Consider the following 22,055-nt stretch of genomic DNA (forward strand, 5'->3'; position numbering starts at 1 on the left):
ACAGACGTGAAACAAACCACACGAAAGCAAGACGTAACATGAAACAAAAGTCCAAATACAGATTATGACACGCATTGCAGAAATACAACTCAACCGTGACAACAACTGTACTTCAATGAATTAAACATTACACTTGATTATGTTTACGTTTTGCCCTATCATTCATGGACAAAAAAAAACAAACTATATGAAGTGAAGACTGTTGCTGTGTTTTAGGTTTCTTTTGGGGGATATTTTATGTAGTGGTTGCTGCAAATGTGAGCAGTGGACGTTCGTACTTTTGGACTGCGATGGAACGGCCACAGGGTCACTGCGCAGCATTTTCCCAATCAGCCCGGTTTATTTTTTTATCAGAGTGTCGGCGCTGTTGGACTGTGTGCGGTGATGTGGCTGCAGCGAGTGAGAGCATGATTGTATTATAATGATTGTTATTGTGTAGATGTTTTTCATTTGGTTTCGTGTACAATTTTGTGTACATCATATTGTGCAGTTTGTTGTATATGTATAAGAAAATATGGTTTCAATTGTGTTACCTGGATGAATAATGTTTAAACATTTTTTTTTTTTAATCGTAGGGTTAGGTGGGAATTTTGGCATCTTAATATAACCGTACAGCATACATATACAAAAGTGGTTGACTTCCACTTTAAGGCAGTGTAATGTCACCGAATAGAAAAGTAATATGGGGGTTCTCACCTGTGAAGAACTAATGTTAAACATATGACTATACAGTATGTGATGTGAGTACACCAATTGTCAGACACATAGGTGAAATTCAGTCATACAAGTCACAATGAAAACTCTCAAGGAATCAGTGCTACATTTCTTTTTGCGATCCAACTTAACGTTTCAGTGTACAGTAGCTTGGAAATATCCTAAATTATACAGAAGTTCTGATCATAAGAAGGGAATTTGTTATGCATGTAAACAGCTTTTGATTTGCAGAAATAATCCCATTAGCATAGTATAAATCTACTATTCCTGATCAGCTGTCTGGAAAAAGTCACTGGTGCTCACTTAGAATGATCCAGATCTTTAATAACCGGTTCTCTGTTGAGGTAGGTGGCCCAGTAAACAAGGTTAAAGCTACCAAACAGCACAGGAAACATGATGCGGGAAATGCGGTCAATCTTGCTAACACTGTTGAACGTTTTCTTGTTATGTTCAGGTTTCTTCTCTGAAGAGGCCTTGCTCGGATCACTGACGGAACACTTGGAAATGGAGGGTAACGGTGAATCTTTAGTTATATTAGGAGCATAGTTGGCCACGGCCAAGGCATAGGCATTGTTCTTCTTCATCACAGAGGATTCTTTTCTCTACGGGGAAAATGCCATTGGATTAGACAATGATAGGAGTACATATTGCATTAGTTCTGTGGAAAAGTATCTTCATAAATAAAGAATCACATCATCTGGTAAACATAGTGGAAATGTGGAGGAGTAAATGATACAAATTATGTTGAGCACAGAAAACAGGTCAGGGTTTTTACTTAAACTGCAAATAGTACCCACCCAGCATCAGAAGTCTTCTGGACAATGTATTTCGGGCTAAATCTGGTCGGTCCGTCTTAGACTTGATTTAGCCCAGAAATAGTTGTTGAGAATTGGGCTGTGTTTGGGTCATCCAAATGTGTCCAAATTTAGTCCAAAAATAGTCGTTGAAAACTGGGTTGTGTTATAACCCCTGCAACATAATCCAAATTTACCCCAAAAATAGTCATTTAAATTTGGGTTGTATTTAGCCCAACCAATGTGGTCCAAATTTAGTCCAAAAATTGTTGTTGATAATTGTGTTGTGTATAGCCCGTGCAATGTGGTCCAAATTTAGCCCAAAAATAATTGTTTAAATTTGGGTTGTGATTAGCCGTTTTTTATACGTAAAGTTCTTTGTTGAAGTTGCAGCTGTTGTGAAATGCACTATATAAATGAAGTTGTATTGCTTTTAATGCCGCATGATGTTAACAAACTATCGTCTCAAAAATGTAATTTGTCTTTGCTATCGTAATTGGCATTTATTAAAGATATTTAAAATATATGTCACTCCCGCGCACTACTTTGAATGGGGATAGACTTCCTGGCTGGCTGGCAGCCAATCAGAGTGATTGTCACTGACCCACTTTGCAGACTGACGTTGGTGTCTTATTCATTCAATTCATCTAAAAACACAAAATATATGAATTTGCCACAATTCTAAACACTACTTTTCAATTTAGATTTGTTCGCACTTCCACCATGAATGTGCTGGACAAAATTCTGGACACGTATGCATTCTACTTTATGAAACCATGATTGAGCACCGCACAAAAAACAATGACCTGCCTGCCATGTTAACTTACGCGCATTACTCACCGAGTAGGTTGAGATTGGCTGCCTCGTGACCATGTCACATGCATGAGGGTTGATTAGTGGGCCGGACTAAAATCTACTTCTGCCCTTGCTTAATTGAGCCCTTTTATTCCCCCAAATGTGTCCGGTCTGGCCTTGGGACGGACTGCCCATCTCTGTTTTTCACTTTTCAACCAAATTTAGACTGTAAAAGGACATCTTTTCAAAGACGTCTTTTGAACGACATGAAAATGACATCTTTCCACCTTTCATTTATCAACCAAATTTAGACTGTAAAAGGATGTCTTTTCACCGACATGAAAATGACGTCTTTACACCTTTCACTTTTCAACCAAGTTCGGACGTTTTTTCAACGGACACAAGTGACGTCTTTTCAACCAATTTTTGCCGGGTGGGTAGTTTGCCAAATTTAAACAACGCGTTGATTAGCTTTTGTGGTCATTGTCATTGCTGTAATTTGAGGCTCTATTCCATTGCAAAGGGTTGTTAGGGTTCATACAAATCGAACGCAATCTGTTTCGAGATGCATCTTTGGAAACAATTTTCGATTAGGAAAAAATTTAAATAGAAATACTAAAACAGTACCCACCATAAAACCCATCCATCCATCCATTATCGATACCGCTTATACTCGCAAGGGTCGCGGGGCGTGCTGGAGCCTATCCCAGCTGACTTCGGGCAGTAGGCGGGGAACACTCTGAATTGGTTGCCAGCCAATCGCAGGGCACACAGAGACAAACATCCGCACTCACAATCACACCTAGGGGCAATTTAGAGAGTCCAATCAACTTACCATGCATGTTTTTGGAATGTGGGAGGAAAACGAAGAACCCGGAGAAAACCCACGCAGGCACGGGGAGAACATGCAAACTCCACACAGGGAGGCCGGGATTGAACCCACGACCTCTGAACTGTGAGGCGGACGTGCTAAACCATAAAACCTTCATTAATAAATGTATTCAACTGCAATTCCTTTTTCTGTAGTACAAAGAAATTAACTGCCATGCATTAAGATGATCACAATAGTAGAACTAGCACTGCTCACAGACAGGATTGTGTAATTAATTGCATTTTTGGTTCTATGGTAACTGTCATACTTTGACTCTTTGCCATTCTCATGGTGGAATCACCCAAAAATAAAATAAAAGACAAAAGTCAAAGAAAAATCTAGTATTTGACTTAATTATTAAAATGCATACTTAACTAAAGTCCTTGAGTGTTTGCTCTCAATTTTCCAGAGCATTGAAAATTATTGTCAAAAATTGACAGCAAGGTGGAAGAGTGGTGACCACATCCGCCTCTCAGTTTTGTGGTTGGGGGTTTGAATCCGGGCTCCAACCTTTCAGTGTTGGATGTACACGTTCTCCCCGTGCTTGCGTGGGTTTTCTATGGGCAACTAATGTTTCCTCCAACATTACAAAACATATGTGTTATATTTGTAGGTTGATTGAAGACTGTTGGATTGATGGAATTTCAAAAACTTTTGGGACTTTCTGACCATGTCACTGTATTTTGAAAGCACTCACAACCAAACATAGTTTTACTAGTGGCTGTCAGAATTCATAGAAACTTATCGGTGCTGCACAGGCTCACAAATTACTTAGATAATTTCCCACGGCACACCTGACAATATCTCGCGGCACACACTGCTCTAGAGCTTCAGGTGGAAAACTTCAAACAGGTAGCAGCTCTCAAGGACCCGAGTTGCCTACCCCCCTGGCCTAGACCAAATTTCAGCCACCAAACTGCGTAACGCGCCGAGCGGATGTCAAAGGGCACACGGAAATCCGAATAGGCCAGCATTTCCACATGTCTACCAAACTAGAGCCTGTTGTACCTTGTCATTGACGATACTCTTTCCATCCCAGGCCCAGCCTCGCTTGGTGAAGTAGTTGACCGTGGCAAATTCAATGAGCGCAGAGAAGACAAATGCATAGCACACAGCAATGAACCAGTCCATTGCTGTCGCATAGGCCACTTTGGGCAATGAATTGCGAGCACTAATACTTAGGGTGGTCATTGTGAGCACTGTGGTGACACCTGCAATGAAGACAGTAAAATAGAGAACTGCCATTAAGAATCAATGCATCTATTCCATAAATTAAATAGGTTACGTTCATAGCCATGATCAATATTAGCTACATAGACACAATCAAATTGCTTTGTGAGAAGATGCGTAAGTGTTGATAAGTAATATACAATACGGCATTTACGTCAATACAGTACCGGTACATTATTATGAGAGTAGCAATACTGTAGTTCTGAATGACTTCATAAAGTCAGATTACAAAAGAACAATCTACATTTTTTCCCAAGTATTAATGATTTAGACAATTACCTCCATTGCTTCAGCTTAAACTGTTTAGTGTTGATTAGGTTATATGAATCCAAACAGCATAAATAAACAGCATTTTACCACTGTAGCGTAATTAATCTATGTTCTAAAGTAAGTACTTCTCTGGGGTACTTGTATGTATTCATGATATTGGAAGGAATGAAAAAAACTGCAGACAAACATAACTTCACAAACAACAGGCCTGTCTCCCTTCAACCACACTTGTCCAAAATTCTTAAATGTTCAATGTAGAGTAGATCCATTCAAAGAAAAGCATAAACTGCTCACTGACAGTCAGTACGGATTTAGAGGAAATCGGTCAACTGCATTAGCTTTAACAGAACTTATTGAAGTTTAACAGAACTTATTTAAGTTCTGTTACTGATTCTACAGATAAAAGGAAACTCACAGTAGGACTGTTTATTGATTTACAAAAAGCATTTGATGCCATAAATCATGATATATTGATCAGTAAATTGGAGCATTCTGGTATTCGGGATACACTCTTGAACTGGCTTAAGAAGCTATTTCAAAGAAAGGCAGTTTGTGGAGTTGGGTGAATTTAAATCAGTATGTTTGGACATTGTATGTGGCGTTCCCCAGGGGTCAGTGTTGGGACCAAAATGATTATATTATACAGTATATTCATGATTTATGAAATGTGTCTCACCTATTGAAATTTGTGTTATTTGCAGGCGATACAACCATTCTGGTTTCTCTTGAGAAAATGCAGCATATTCTGGACACAATTAATTGCCTCAGAATTTTTTTGTAAGTTATCAATAAATCTGAATAAAACTAAATTAATTGTATTTCAAAACGTCAAAACAGTAAACCACGTTAGATTACGAATTGAGCTATAGAAAGGGTCTTTCCAAACTTTCGAAAAGCATTTCCATCTTATCAAAAGTAAAACATCTCCTCAACCAGAAATCATTTCACATCTTCCACTGCTCTCTAGTGCTATTTAAATTATTGTTCAGAAGTTTGGGGAACACAAGAATCCATTGCAACCTGTGATTATACTGCAAAAAGAGCTGTAAGAGCAATTCATAATGTTTGGATACCTTCACTACACAAATGCACTGCTTCTACAATATCAAATGTTCAAATTGTTTGATCTAGTGGAATTCAAAACTGTTATGCCACGCCACAGCAAGGATTCCTGCTTATCGCTTATCGCAACCCCCCTCGCTCATCCCCCTGTCGTTCCACAACCTCAGTCGCTGCTTCTACCTCTGTTGGTTCAGCCCAGCCTCCTCGTCCTAACTCGCTTCCTGTGATTCCACCTGCTTCCGGGTCTGGAGAGCCCATGGAGGTCGGACGGTCTCGACTTACACAAGAGGAGAGTGAACTGAGACTGAGAAACCAACTTTGCCTTTACTGTGGAGAACCTGGACATTTCATTAGGACCTGCCCGACTTGCCCAAACGCCGCAGCTCGCCAGTAGGGGCGATCTTGGTGAGCAAGGCTATCATCCCTCAGCCGAAGCCTAACCCCAACTGCCTTTCTCCTTGTACCCTTACAATACCCAACATTCCCCACTACTGTAATACCGTGCAATACTCAAAATTCCCCACTACTGTTAGTCTAGTTTTATTTTTATCCAGTGCTGTTCCTTACATTTCACTACAGCACTGCAGCACTGTCACTTACTTAGAGTATTTTTTCCTCTGGCTAAAATGATTTACAGGCTAAAATGAGTGTTCCTCACACTTTTTATGTAGATGTATGTTGGTGTGTATATACATGTGTATATACACATGTTACTGCGTATATTTACATAGGTTTGATCCTGAATGGTTGCCGTTAATGTTATACATTAATGGCTACATTATGCCGCCATCCCTGTGTGACCTATATCTTTGCTGCTGTAACACTGAAAATTTCCCCACTGTGGGATCATTAAAGGCCTTCTTATCTTATCTTATCTTACCTGGGATAAGCAGTCCCTATCCATCAGTGCCCTCATTGATTCGGGTGCCGACGAGAGCCTGATGAATATTTCTGTAGCTTGCCAGGCAGGAATTCTATTAGTTCCCCTAGAATATACTCCCCAGGCCATTGATGGACATTCTTTGGGTCCCATCTCTCACTCCACTCAGACCCTCACCCTCACTCTTTCTGGTAATCACTCCGAGCCCCTCCGTTTCCTAGTTCTGCACGCCCCCACAGCACCCCTAGTGTTAGGAAGACCATGGTTGGAGAGGCACGAACCCCACATCTCTTGGACCTCGGGGCGGATCCTAGGTTGGAGTACAGCTTGTCATGCGACATGCCTGCGCTCTGCCCTGTCCCAAACCAGCAGGCCCAGGCCTGTGTCCCCTCCTCCAGACCTCACTGGTGTTCGCACTGCTTACCACGACCTAGCACAGATGTTTAGTAAGGACAAGGCACTTTCACTCCCCCCTCACCGACCTTATGATTGTTCCACTGACCTCCTTCCAGGGGCAGTCCTTCCCAAGGGGTGGCTCTATAACACCTTTCGGAGAAGGAGGCAATGCGTGATTATATCACTGAGTCCCTGGCCTCAGGTATAAGACCCTCGTCATCTCCCCTTGGGGCAGGTTTCTTTTTTGTGACAAAGAAGGATGGCGGCCTGAGGCCTTGTATTGATTATTGCCCTCTCAACGACATCACAGTGAAGAACAGATATCCTCTTCCTCTCCTTAGTTCCAGTTGAGCCATTAACACATGCCCGAGAGTTCACCAAGCTAGATCTTCGCAATGCCTACCACCTTGTCCGGATCCGAGAAGGTGATGAGTGGAAAACGGCCTTCTACACCCACCTCGGCCATTTTGAATACCTCGTGATGCCATTTGGGCTGTCCAACGCCCCGGCTGTCTTCCAGGCTCTCGTCAATGACGTACTCCGGGACATGCTGAATATCTTAGTGGTGGTGTACCTGGACGACATCCTTGTGTTCTCTAGATCTTTGGAAGATGTGTCTTCCACTCAGATACAGTGACGTATCTCGGGAATGTGGTCGAAGTGGGGAGCATGCGTGCTGATCCTGCCAAGGTCAAGCCAGTGGTGGAGTGGCCACGCCCCACGGACCGGACCCAGCTGAGGCGGTTCCTGGGCTTTGCCGGTTTTGTCCGGCGGTTCATCAAGGGGTTCAGCCAGGTGGCAGCCCCTCTCAATGCCCTGACTTCGCCCTAATACCCTTTCGCCTGGACACCAGAGGCTGAGGCAGCGTTCTCCAGGCTAAAGGACCTGTTCACCACGGCTCCTGTGCTCATCCACCCAGACCATTCTCTGCAATTCATCGTCGAGGTGGACGCCTCAGACACGGGCATCGGGGCCGTCCTAACTCAGCGGTCGGAGGACCAGATAGTCCACCCCTGTGCCTATTTCTTTCGACGCCTGAACGCTGCAGAGAAAAACTATGAGGTGGGGAACAAAGAGCTTCTGGCAGTCCACAAGTGGAGACACTGGTTGGAGGGAGCGAAGCAGCCGTTCATTGTGTGGTCCGATCACAAAAACTTGGCTTACATGAGGACGGCAAAGAGGCTAAACTCCAGGGAGGCCCGCTGGGCCCTGTTCTTCAGCCGTTTCAAATTCACCCTCACCTACTGCCCGGGCTCCAAGAACATCAGGGCGGATGCTCTCTCCCGTCAGTTTTCTCAGGATGGTTCTGAAATTCAGGAGAGTCCAAACACCATCCTTCCCCCAGCCCGGGTGGTGGGTGTCGTCACCTGGGAGATTGAATCCACTGTGAGGCAAGCCCAACAGGCCCAACCAGATCCTGGAAACGGACCCCTGAACCGGCTGTTCATTCCCACGGCTGTCCGTTCCCAGGTGTTGGGAGTGGGGTCACTCCAGCCGCCTTGCCTGTCACCCTGGGGAGCGCCGGACAGCGGAATTCCTCAGGCGCAGGTTCTGGTGGCCCACTCTCCGAGAGGACGTCGGAGAGTTTGTGGCTGCCTGCACCGCCTGCTCTTGAAATAAGGCCATTGTCCATTGGTCTGCAGATGATAACCTGAAAACAGGCTAGAGCAGGGGTGGGCAATTCCGGCCCCCGAGGGCCGGTGTCCTCCATGTTTTATGTGTCATCCTGGTTCAACCCACCTGATTCAAATGATCAGGATCGTTATCCAGCTTCTGCAGTAATACCTGAACAACTATTAACCACTTCCTATCATCTAACCCCTAGACTTCCTCCATGCTACAACCAGTGTCTCCAGCCTCATCTTCGCTCCTTGTCTGCTCTCCAGTGGAACCACCCCTTGGACTTTCTCTTGGCTCGAACCTCCTCCTCTGGACTCAGGACACTCATGCACTCGACTATTATATGAATTCAGGTTCTCATTAAAATTTCTGTTGTGGACTCTTGGCCTGTTTTTCACTGCTTCCGGGGTGCCCGGGACATTTGGCTATTTATTTAATCGCTGAGGCTAACACAAAACTGTGCTATTATTATATAAAGCGAGAAATAACTTACATCAGGCAGGATCCAAGGTATATTTTCAGAGGGAGAGAGTGGCTATACTTAGAGAGGAATATATAGCTTAGTATAAACTACTTGAGGACAACAATGAAAAGCTTTAGTATACCTGTATTGGTAGTCAAAATGTGGAACAGACTGAATAGTGACCTACAACAATGTCCAAACATTTTCCAGTTTAAAAAGTATAAAATTATCATTTTGGAGAAGCACAGGAAAGAAGAAGAGCTTGATAAGGAGTTGTAACAACATTGGTTATGTTATAATATTATTATCATCAATATTGTGTTATATTATTACTAGTACTGTCCTGGAAAAGTATATATGCATAATTGTATGTAAAAGTAGAAGTATATATGTAGTATGTTATCAATAATCACGATAATAAACTTTATTATTATTATTATTATGAGTTATATTACTGCATACAAATATATTAAATGCTTTACGAATTAAACCAAATAGTATTATATCTAGTCTAATAGTAGTCTTAACCGGGTATTACTCATTGTCTCATCAGTTGGCTTGTATTTAGTTTCCGGGGGCCTCTTCAGAAAGTCCAATCTCTTTTCACCTTAATGCTACCTTTGCTTCACCTTTAGTGGATGACGTCATCAGGTTAAAGAGATTAAAAGGTGCTTCCTATCCAACATAGAAAAAGACAGCACTGTTTCAAATGAATTCCTTTGATGCGCTGTTACACGGTTTGACTGGCCCGGAAATAGATATGCCGCTCGGGAAAATGCGGTGAATTCCTGATGGCCAGCACCTCCCTGACTGTGAGGATACTTCATGGTTGATATGTTGATTAGGAATTGCAATCCATATTGTAAAAGTTTCAACAGCATTGTTGAAATCGTTGAGAAGGCTTAACAACACGGGACCTCATGAAAATAGATCCATATATTTTGAACTTTTGAACTATACTTTGAACATGCTTTCCCTGATATTTAATGTATTCATTGTGTTGGAGTGAAATTAAACTGATTTTGAATCTAGATTTCCCCAATAATGAAGAAAGTAACATTTTTAACAATACACAGAGTAGGTGTAGGTTTAGCTAATGCTTATTTAGTAGAAGGTCAAATTGGAGGCATCATAATAAACAGCGGTTGTCTATGAAGTTGTGCAGTATCCCGTTCCAAATTGGTGAGCGAGAGAGATGACGCTAATCCCACTTGGATGATTGAGCAGCTATTACACAAATAAACAAATCAATCATAAATTATTTATATTATCAATTTCAGCTAATTATTTATTTCTGATAGTATACCCCCACAGTTTTCAGTGGTACTGCTCAGTTTGGTGCATATCAATAAGCTTTTAGTTGACAGCCCAATACATAGATCGCATAGTGACCGACCGGGCCGACCCACAAATATAGAGAATCTGTGAATAATTAAAAAAAAAAAATAGTTTTGCGTTTTTAATCCTGAAAATTAGGATAAGCGGGGATATACCACCAATGTGCGTTTGCCATGAAAAAAATTGAAGTTGGCTCCCCCCCAAAATAAATTCATTAGAAACTATCTCAAAAAACATTTTTAAAATTATTAAACAAAAAAAAACCCTGCAAAGACCTTAACCCGGGGGTGCCGAACCTAAGTATGTGGGGATCCACTGTATATTGATATGCATCAGTGTTGGCGAAGTTTTCTATTTCATTTTCTATGCAAAGTAGTTCAAAGTTCAGTTCAAATTTTTTTTAGTGAACTTGTCCAATTCACAATTTGTATGAAAAAGTTCATCGCTTCAAAAAGGTACTAATTCACCCCCAAAATTGGATGTTTTGTACAAAACAGCCCGATTTTTGGGGTTGTGTTGTACAAAACTACCAATTTTTGTACAAAACAACACAAGAAGGTGGGCCAAATGGACCCAGTTTAGTGGATCGGTACAGTTTTGACGCAAAAATAATTTTTAAACCAACTGTTTTTAGAGTGTACTTTTTACATATGACTATAATGTAAATGGTTCAGACTTTTGGTTTTTGTTCTAGTTTTCTGTGAATTTAGAGATTCTCTATTTCTATAGCGATAGTTCCAAATGTTGAAGTCAAATAAATGGACTCACCAAATACAGTTCTGGCTGGAACGGATTCTCGATTAAGCCAAAAAGAGACCTGGGAGAGGATTACTGTCATGATACAGGGCAAATATGTCTGGATCACAAAATAGCCAATTTTCCTCTTCAGGTGGAAGTGGGCCGTCATGACAGTATATTCACCTAAAGGTAATGTAAAAACATTAATGAACAGTCATTTACAGAACAATATATTGTATAATTCCTTAACAGGGATCACTATTACTCCAATATTATATTATTTGATCAGAGCTATATTATCCTCTTTGTATAAGGCTGAAGCAGAATTGTTTTAGCACGTGTTAGCACGTGACGTCACAGTCAAAGGTTCTGGATTAGAATTTTATCTGAGACCTTATTATGCAGAGTTAGCATTTTAGCACTGTGATTGTGTAGCTCTTAATGTGTGTCAAGGGCGTTTCCCCCACCGGAATACCTAGTCAGAATAAGTGGTAGGTAATGGAATGATAGAAAACATTCAAACAAAGGTGTAAATCATTTCTGTACCTGTGCTGGATTTAATTGTCTCCTTTCCCACAGTTTGTCCCACCAAGTCATACTGGTTGAGTCTTGATCCATCAGCTGCCACATCCACAGACTGGGAGGCATTTCGAGTCCAAATGTAAGTAACTTCAGACTTTGTGTAGGCATCTGAAGCAGACGGAAACACAGTGTCACGTGTGGAGCAGGAACTGGACCCAAAAGCAGACAGACAAAAACGGCTTAGTATAAAAATAGCAGAGTAAATAGAATAGTAAATATAGTAAATAGAATAGAGTAAAACAGAGCATGGAAGGCAAAACGTTCGTCAATGCCCAGTGGCGGAGGAGGGGGCTCAGAAGGAGGACTGAGGGGGAAAGAGGACACTGGCTTCAGGAGAGAGACATTAAAAGTAGGGTGGACTTGGAGGGAGGCTGGGAGCTTTAGGCGGATGGGCTAATGACCCTCTCAATTTCAAAAGGCCCAATGAACCCAGGGGCTAGCTTACGGGAATCAGTCTGAAGGGGAAGGTCACGGGCAGACAGCCAAACCTTTTGACCCACAGAAGACCGATGTTTATCGGCCAGTTGACGGTTGCGCTGAGATGTGCGAGATAGGGCAACTCTGGCATGACAGCGACAGAGGTGGACACGGACAGAGGGAACAGCGACCCCTTGCTACTGGGAAGGGAATAGTGGGGGCTGATAGCCATAAGCGACCATGAATGGAGACATGCCCGTGGATGAGGAAGTCAGGGAATTGTGGGAATACTCAACCCGTGGAAGGCGTAGGCTCCAAGAGGCTGGATGGCGGGCCGAGACACATGTAAGGGCTGACTCCAAGTCCTGATTGACTCTCTCTGACTGTCCATTGGTCTGCAGATGATAACCTGAAAACAGGCTAGAGCAGGGGTGGGCAATTCCGGCCCCCGAGGGCCGGTGTCCTCCATGTTTTATGTGTCATCCTGGTTCAACCCACCTGATTCAAATAATCAGGATCGTTATCCAGCTTCTGCAACCTTGCTGATTATATGATCGCTGAATCAGGTGTGTTGCTTTAGGGAGACATGGAAAACAGGCAGGATACCGGCCCTCGAGGGCCGAAATTGCCCACTCCAGGGCTAGAGGATGCCCCCAGAGCATTACAGAAAGTTTGCCAAACCTGGGATGTGAACTGGGCACCCCGGTCAGAAACAATGTCAATAGGGATGCCATGAAGCTTGAAGACGTGATTCACTCAGATGTTCGCAGGCTCAGGGGCGGAAGGAAGTTTGGGTAATGGAACGAAGTGAACCATCTTGGAGAATCGGTCAACCACGGTCAATATGACTGTGTTTCCATCGGAGGGAGGCAGACCAGAGACAAAATCGATCAACAGGTGAGACCAGGGACGGCTGGGGTTGGGGAGAGGTTGCAGGAGACCCTTAGGGAGATAGTGAGAGGACTTCCCTTGAGAGCAGACGACGCAAGCGGCGACAACCTCCCTGACATCTTGGACCATTTGGGGCCAGCAGAAGCGTTGCCGCAGGAACTGGAGAGTTAGATTCACCCCAGGATGACAAGCTAACTTGGAGGAGTGTCCCCATTGCAGGACAGCGGACATAATCTGTGACGAAGAGCCAATCCTCCGGGCCTGAGCTAGGATCTGGTCGCTGTCGTTGGGCCTCCACAACCTCCCGCTCGATGTCCCACACAGCCGCACCGATGAAGCATGAAGAGGAGAGAATGGTCCCGGGATCTTGCCTGTCTGAAAGTGGATCATGCATACGAGAGAGAGCATTGGGTTTGACATTACGGGAACCCGGACGGTAGGATTGAGAGAAATTGAAGCGCCCTAGGAACAGGGCCCAACGAGCGTGCTGGGAATTCAGGCGCTATGTGAGGTTTTTGTGATCTGTTAGTACCAGAAATGGGATCATAGCTCCCTCCAGCCAATGTCTCCACTCCTGAAGAGCAGCCACTACAGTCAACAATTCACAGTTACCAACATCATAGTTTCTCTCTGCGAGGGACAATTTGCGTTAAAAGAATGCACAAGGATGAACCGTTTGATCTATGGAACTTCTCTGGGAGAGCACGGCCCCAATCCCGAAGTTAGACGGATCCACTTCGACGATGAACTGGAGAGAAGGATCAGGACGGATGAGGGCCGGGCCAAGGTGAACAGTTGTTTGAGGTGTTTGAAACCCAGTCTATGTGCGGGTTATGAAGTCTTAACCATGGTAGTCCAAGAACTACAGGGGAAGAAGGAGAAGGGATGACTAAAAACCTGATGTGCTCCTGATGGTTACCCGAAACAGTGGAGACAGTGGCAGTCAAGTTAATCCGTTTAGAAGATTCACTAGAGGTCTTAATGTCACCCTCCCAAAGGCTCCGTTCTGTGGAAGCAAAAGGACTCTTGGCTAGGAGTGAGCAATGGTTGATGAATTGCCCGGACCTTACACAACAGATGCAAAGACTATGCGCAACCCGCCGGGCAGGTTCTGCCAAGTTGCATGGGTTCTTCCCCGGTGGAAGCAGGTGTCTCTGGACTCGTGAAAGGCTGGTTGACCAGCCGAGGAGCAGCGGCACGTGGGGAGAAAGGGCGGGCAGGTTTGTCACTCCGGCGGCGTTCTCTGATGCAATTGTCCATCCGAATCACTAAGGAGATTAACTGCTCGAGAGACTCAGGCTCATCCCGAGTAGACAGCTGATCTTGAAGCTCCTCGGATAGTCCACATACAAAAGCTGTTTTTTGTCGAGCCTCTTTCCATCCACTTTCAGAGGCTAAAACCCTGAACTCCATGGCATAGTCTGCAGCTGACTGACAGCCCTGACGTAATGACATAAGCCGTTTGCCTGATGACTGATAAATGAAGGGCTGATCAAAGACTGCGCATCTCCTCAGAAAAAGCAGCAAATGATTCCAATGTCTCTGACTTTGACTCCCACAGGGAATTGGCCCACTTCCCTGCTCTTCCCTGAAGCAAGTTAATGACATAGGCCAACTTGGCAGGATCGTCCGTATATGCGCTAGGTTGTTGCTCAAAAACCAAGGAACAGTTCAACAGGACTCGTCCACAAGCTCCTACCTCTCCAGAGTAATGTTCAGGTGATAGACTGTTGGGTTCCCGGTGAAAAAACACTGCAGTAGTTGGTGAGTCGATTGCTCCCTGATTGGAGGTGTGGGGCTGGACTGGAGTAGGTGATGAAGTCCGTGGTTGTCTCAACTGAATGCCCATTGAGTTGACGGTCGTGGAAAGGTTCTGAATAGAGTCCATAACCTGTCTCAGGAAGTGCTCGTGTCTGCCGAGCAGTGTTCCCTGCAACTTCACGGCTTTGTGGATTTTGTCATCTGAGCCTGCTGAGTCCATGACTGGTTAGAACGTACTGTCACGTGTGGAGCAGGAATTGGACCCAAAAGCAGACAGGAGACAAAAACGGCTTAGTATAAAAATATTTATGTACAAAAATTCAGAGTAAAAGAGCAGTGCATGGAAGGCAAAACGTTATGACAACGTGGAAGTGAGTAACTCAAGCTTACATACAGAAAGGACAACGCAGCTAGCAACTTCAAGGAATCAAAGACCCAAGCCCAGTCACAGCAGCCCAGTCACAGTATCATAACACACATGCTTCTACAAATCTCGTATATAATTTGCCATAGCCTAACAAAAGCCTTAACTGTGTAACAAATAAAGTGCAAAAATCATGAATGTAGTGTGGCCAAATGACATGCACATTTAAAACATAAAAAATCAACAACCACTGCTTATGGATCGCTGCTCCACCGGACTATTAAAAAAATACTGTTCCTAGGGTTCTTTTGTTCTGCATTCTTACTTTTTTTTGTTTGTATGCCACACCTTGATAGTTTGTGTTAAATAGGTAATGTTGGGGCAGCATTATAATGGCTTCTAAAATTTGAGCAGTTCATGATTTTGTGCTTGTCGATCACAAATCCTATTCATTTAGATCAATAGAAGATGTTACGATGGGATCAGGCAAATAAAATATGAATGAGTGAGTTCTTTCACACTTACAGCTGCCAAACTTGAGAGGACATGAGTGAGAGTCCATGGGAAAGTCTTCCAGGTGCATGGGGCACTCAGCTTGAACTGTTAGCCTGCGAATAAAAGAGCAGGCGATGCTGTGGCGCAAAGTTGACAACAGGGCTGTGGGGGTGGGATGATTTACAGAAATATGGAGTGCGCTTTTGGGAGCTCAGATGCGCTTTGTGGATGCTTGGCTTCTATGTTACTCGCACTGAAGGCATTCATTTAGCAAAATGTTTACTCCTCTAGTTGTAGTTAGATATGGTGTTACACTGTATGACATTGTGCTGAAAAGTGCCATATTGTATGTAAATTTGAATTGTAATTGATTGTGTAATACTTCATTTTTCTTTGTTTTTATGTAAGGAAATTAATTGTATTGGTGTCCTGTGTCATACTGTATCTTCACATCGGGAATAAAATCGGGTCTTCGCAGTACATGTGTTCAACAGGATCTTCCAAGATCAAACCTCTGCTATCATCAACCCGGGACAATTAATTAATTCAGCCTGCAAGCTATTTTCCATCCATCCATCCATCCATTATCTATACCGCTTATCCTCACAAGGGTCGCGGGGAGTGCTGGAGCCTATCCCAGCTGTCTTCGGGAAGTAGGCGGGGGACACCCTGAATTGGTTGCCAACCAATCGTAGGGCATACAAAGACAAACATCCGCACTCACAATCACACCTAGGGGCAATTTAGACAGTCCAATCAACTTACCATGCATGTTTTTGGAATGTGGGAGGAAACCGGAGTACCCGGAGAAAACCCACGCAGGCACGGGGAGAACATGCAAACTTCACACAGGGAGGCTGGAGCCGGGATCGAACCCACGACCTCTGAACTGTGAGGTGGACGTGCTAACCAGTCGAACACCGTGCCGCCGCAAGTTATTTTCATTTTAAACTATTTAATGACATTGAAAGTGCTAACAAGTCACCTCATAGTATACAGCAGTGTTCCATCCTCCATAATCCTCAGTAGTTTGTTGGGCATTGTCATATTATGGGCCACTGACTTCTTGCCGTTGTGAAAGAAGGTATCAGGAGTCCAGATTTTACTGGCCATCAAGTTGTTGAGGGGAAGAATGTTCATTGGACCATGGAACTTTAATCGCTCGTCTTTCCAACTCTGACGGAAGAAAACATCTACGGTGTACTCCTGGAAGAAAACAAAATTTCAGTAGCCTATACTGTTTAAAAGAGACCCAAAATGGCAATCCAAAGTATTATCTGGACTTTGAGTGCAATATACTGATCATTTAAAGCCGAAGTCAACCCAAACATATTTTTTTGAAGAATGCATTTCATGCAAGCCCACTAGTTAAGACAAGGCATTCTGATAAATACTGCGTTTGTGGAATAACAGTTAATGCACCCGTTTTTAGCCATCTCAGGGCTCAGGTAACGACCAATCGATCACACAGTCGACCTGTTTTCTGAAGCTGAGCCGTGATTGGTCCTTACCTGAGCAGTTGTGATGTCATTTTCAGTGGACAGAAGTGACAAAATGGTCGCCCTCAGAGATGGCTAAAAAGGGGTGGATTTTGCTGCTTAACTCATATTCCACAAACGCACTATTAATCAGAATGCTGTTTCAACTTCTTGAAACAAATGTGTTTGGTTTGGTTTCCCCTTTAAGTTTCATGATGGCTACATTTTCATAGGGAGTTTATTGACTCCGGCAACAGAGGAGCTGACTATATTTGATGTCTTTTTGTTAGCTACACTAGAACACCTAGTTGTGAATGAATTTTACTGGAAGATGTGACAACAATATAACCCATGAAAAAAATTGTCTATCTTAATATTATGGGCCCTATTTTTGTTCCCAGAGCAAGTCTAGGGCAAAGTGCAGTCTAACCCAATAGTGATTAGGGTGCTATTAAAATATTTTTAAGATGATAATGATTATAATTAGTCCAATGAATTGGGGAGCAGTTAATTACTTCACTTTTGAAGTAAGCCAATTACCAGAGCTGGGCACATGACCCTTTTTAGCCGGTCCAGCGACCCTCCGCCCTTGACCTGGGTACCCTTCCGGCCTCGACCCTCCGCCCTTATTCATAAAAATTATCACCCCCAGGCCCTGTTACGCCCCATAATTATTTTTTTTTATTTTAAAAAGCCTCTGTGCATGACGCCGCCGCCGAAGAGATGCTAACTGCAGAGATTTATTAAAAGATCATTAGCTGACTAATTTACTATTCAAACCCGCTGTGGACACTCTTCTAACATGCCACTAGTAGTTATCCAACTGCGTGTACTTACTTCCATTGCAAGCACGTACACTAGTGTATGGCAAGCCATTTGAGCATTTATTCCAAATCCTTGATATTACACATTAGTGTATTACACTAGTTTGGTCTTTGTCAGCACTAATTGGACATTCAGCCACACTAGCTATGCACTTTGTCCTATTAGTTGCACAGAGACGCAACTAACTCGTTTCAGCTACTAGTGACACTTTAGTCCAACTAGCTCTGACAGAAGTCTGACTAGTGACACTTGTAGTGCCAAATTCCCATCTAGTCAGCATTTTGACGCTCTAGTGGCCCACTGGACCAAACTTGTAATGTTCAAAGTCTTACTAGTTAACTAGTCACATTCAAAAGCTTTACTAACTAGTAAAACGTGGATTTTTCTAACATTTTAACTAGTGACCTATGATTTCCTACACTAGTAAACTAGTGAGAGCTAAAATAGTGAAGGATAAAACACTAACTAGTTAGCTAGTGAAAGCACCTTGAAGCCTTGATATTTTACTAGCAAGTCTCAAAAATGTCACTCGTTAACTAGTGATGCCTCAAATATCCACTAGCTACACTAGTGCATCATTTTGACTAAACTAGTTCAACTGGTGATGTCCAAAATTTTCACTATTAGAACTAGTGGATGCCAACCTGCTCACTAGTTAACTAGTTAAAGGGTCTTTTGATTTAACTAGTTTGCCCAAATGTTCACTAGTAGAACTAGTGAAACCCAAATGGCTCACTAGTTTCACTAAATGCTAATCAGGGGGCAGGAAAGTGCCTTGTGTGAAAACCTCCTATTGGCTCTCTGATAAGAGCTCCACCCAGCAAAAAATTAACCCAGTAAAGCGACAATAGATTACAGTAGCGGAATTGATGACGTCACTCTCTCGGCTCCTCTACTGTGATTATCTTTATAGTGAAAAACAATGAAAATAAATAAAATACGAAAACCTTCTTACCTTTTCATACAATTTAATATGTAGATATTTTCCTCTTTGCGTTTCGTTTTTATTATTATTATTTGTGGGGGGTGGGGCAGCAGACTGAGCAGAGTGCTCAAACAAGGTAAGACGTTAGAGGAAGTTAGAGGTCATTGGTTTTAATTCATTTCAGACAGTTCATATCCAGAACACAGTTGCAAATATAAAAATACTTAAATACACAAGAACGATATAATGAATTTAACAACGAATAAACACGGTACTATTTGAGATTTCAGGAGAAAGTTGTGTCTCTCTTTCTCCTGATGTCTTTAGTGAAGCTGATCACCCTCCAGCGTATTAACAGCATATATGATTCGCACTGCCGTCAGAAGGGTCAGGATGGAGCTGCTCGGTGCTGTGGAGTCTCCCCACAGTTAGGACATAGTTTATCCAGTTGTCCCTCCAGTAAAATACATCCTCCCTATTCAGAGGTGCGGAGAGTCCATCGGGAGGTCGAATCTCAGATTCAGGAGGAGCAATGTGGTTTTCGTCCCGGCCGTGGAACAGTGGACCAGCTCTACACCCTCAGCAGGGTCCTCAAGGGTGCATGGGAGTTTGCCCAACCAGTCTCCATGTGCTTTATGGACCTGGAGAAGGCGTTCGATCATGTCCCTCGGGTAGTTCTGTGGGGGGTGTTTCGGGAATACGGGGTACCGAGCCCCATTATAAGGGATGCTCGGTCCCTGTACCACCGATGTCAGAGCTTGGTTCGCATTGCCGGCAGTAAGTCGGATTTATTTCGTGAGAGTTGGACTGCGCCAAGGCTTCCATTTGTCACTGATTCTGTTCATAACTTTTATGGACAGAATTTCTAGGTGCAGCCGAGGTGTCGAGGGTGTCCGGTTTGGTGGCCTCAGTATTGCTTCTCTGCTTTTTGCGGATTATGTGGTACTGTTGGCTTCTTCAAGCCGCGATCTCCAACTCTCCCTGGAGACGTTCGCAGCCGAGTGTGAAGCGGTTGGAATGAAAATCATCCATCCATCCATTATCTGTACCGCTTATCCTCACAAGGGTCGCGGGGCGTGCTGGAGCCTATCCCAGCTGTCTTTGGGCAGTAGGCGGGGGACACCCTGAATTGGTTGGGAATGAAAATCAGCACCTCCAAATCTGAGACCTTGCCCTCAGTCGGAAAAGGGTGGCGTGCCCTCTATGGGGTTGGGGATGAGAGTCTGCCCCAAGTGGAGGAGTTCAAGTATCTTGGGGTCTTGTTCGCGAGTGAGGGTAGGATGGAACGGGAGATCGACAGGCGGATTGGTTTAGCATCTGCTGAGATGCGGACTCTGTTTCGGTCTGTCGTGGTGAAGAAGGAGCATAGCCGAAAGGTGAAGCTCTCGATTTACCGGTCGATCTACGTTCCTACGCTCACCTATGGTCATGAGATGTGGGTCATGACCGAAAGAACAAGATCTCGGATGCAAGCGGCCGAAATGGGTTGTACACTGATTGGCTGTCATTGTGTTTGGTATAACCTGATAGGCTCCTATTGTAGGTGGGGAGGGCAAGTTCAGGCGCAGAAAGAGAACGTGAAAATGGAGGAGCATGTGAGACTTTTAGGTCTGATGAATGGTAAATGAAAAAAAATGCCCTGACAGCACTATTGATAAAGGCAGAGTGATATGCCTTCTTTGTAAGAAGGACTTTGCTTACCAAAGAAGTTCAAGCCTACCACATAAATGCAAGGTAACCAGCAGTGGCTAAAGCCACAGCTCATGATAAAAAAGAGACGCTAATGTAACAAGCCATTGCAAACCTCTTCGCCACACTAAACTGGAGAACAGCTCGCGTACGAGCAAGTCTGCGACCGACGGGCTGACGAATGTTCTTGCCAAGTGAATAGCAATGAACTGCAGGCTGATCAACATAGTTGAAGACAAGGTATATTAATTTAGGTGTTTCTAACAGTGTCCAATGACCCATCATACAAACCACCATGCAGAACTGCAATGATGACTAACATCAGCAAGATGTATGACAGTGAAAAGAAAAGCAAGCTTGATGTTTTTGTGAGGGATTCGAACAAATTTGCTAAAACCGCAGATCACTGGACCTCAACTTGCAACCACGGTTATTTGGGGGTGCCTGGACACTATTGATGGTGAGTAAACCTTAAACTCATTTTGCACTTATTGTCGTGAAAACAGAAACCAGGGACGTAGCTGACAAATGCAAAAAAACGTTCCTTAAGATGGCAAATGATTGGGTAATTGAAAAAAAGATATACACCATAAATACAGATACATGCATACAGACAATGTGGATGGGGGGCTTTGGGGCTTTTCTCAGCAATTTTTAAGTGAGATTAAAAAAAATGATTAATTAGATCAATTAATTACAGATCATAATTAATTAATCTCTCAAATTTAATCTCTTGACAACCCAAATTATGTCATGTCATCTTCAAAGCCACTTATCCTGTACAGGGTCGCGGGGAGGTGCTGGAGCCTATAGCCCTAATTATTATATTATATATTAGGGATGGCTCGATACCAATTCTTCATTGCGGTCAAGCCAGCCTCCACTCAAATGGATGAAGTCAAGCCAGCCGCCCCTAATTTCCTTTATACGAGGCATTACGGTAATAGGTCGCTGACGAGCAGCGAAAGCCCCCTTTAGAATAAAAGCACACCATTACGCTGAACTAGACGTCAATGCTTCAGGCTAGAAATAAATATATTAAATAAGATCTCTGTTATAACGCAGCTAGTCCACTTCTGAGAGAATGTAGAACGGTTAATTTGAATCTTGAGATGCATTGAAAAATAGAGTATTTGAAATATGGATATATGTCTGCAAGTATAATTTGTTTTTATCTTTTATTCAAACTAATCCAATTGACATTGAAACACAGAGTATTTGTCTGTAGGCAGGGCTTGGTTTTAGCCACATCCCCAGAAATTTCACCAGGAGGAGACATTGCCTTCATGTTTATCAATGGCCACATGTCGAGTAATTACTGTATTTCCTGGACTATAAGCCGCAACCTTTTTCCTAGATTTTGAGGCATGCGGCTTATATTCCGGTGCGGCTATTCTGTGGATTTTTCTTCCACCGCTCGGGGCGCTCTAACCGGAATGACAGTACAATCCAATACA

General features: G+C 43.4%; 1 protein-coding gene across 2 annotated transcripts in view; it reads right to left on the reverse strand.

Annotated features, from left to right (window-relative positions):
- Nucleotides 1-810: 810 nt before the first annotated feature.
- Nucleotides 811-22,055, reverse strand: part of gabra2a (gamma-aminobutyric acid type A receptor subunit alpha2a) — a 38,988-nt gene continuing 17,743 nt past the window's right edge. For both annotated transcript variants that reach the window (XM_086048609.1, XM_086048610.1), the window contains 6 exons: nt 16,667-16,887; nt 15,712-15,794; nt 11,718-11,861; nt 11,202-11,354; nt 4,183-4,385; nt 811-1,316 (listed from right to left, as the gene is read on the reverse strand). In XM_086048609.1, the coding sequence (XP_085904735.1) occupies nt 1,014-1,316; nt 4,183-4,385; nt 11,202-11,354; nt 11,718-11,861; nt 15,712-15,794; nt 16,667-16,887 (1,107 nt within the window). In that variant the 3' untranslated portion in view covers nt 811-1,013. The remainder of the gene's footprint in view (nt 1,317-4,182; nt 4,386-11,201; nt 11,355-11,717; nt 11,862-15,711; nt 15,795-16,666; nt 16,888-22,055) is intronic.

The sequence above is a fragment of the Filicampus tigris genome, chromosome 13, assembly GCF_054856515.1.
Source record: "Filicampus tigris isolate MCC_2025a chromosome 13, RoL_Ftig_1.0, whole genome shotgun sequence".
Classification (NCBI taxonomy): Eukaryota; Metazoa; Chordata; class Actinopteri; order Syngnathiformes; family Syngnathidae; genus Filicampus; species Filicampus tigris.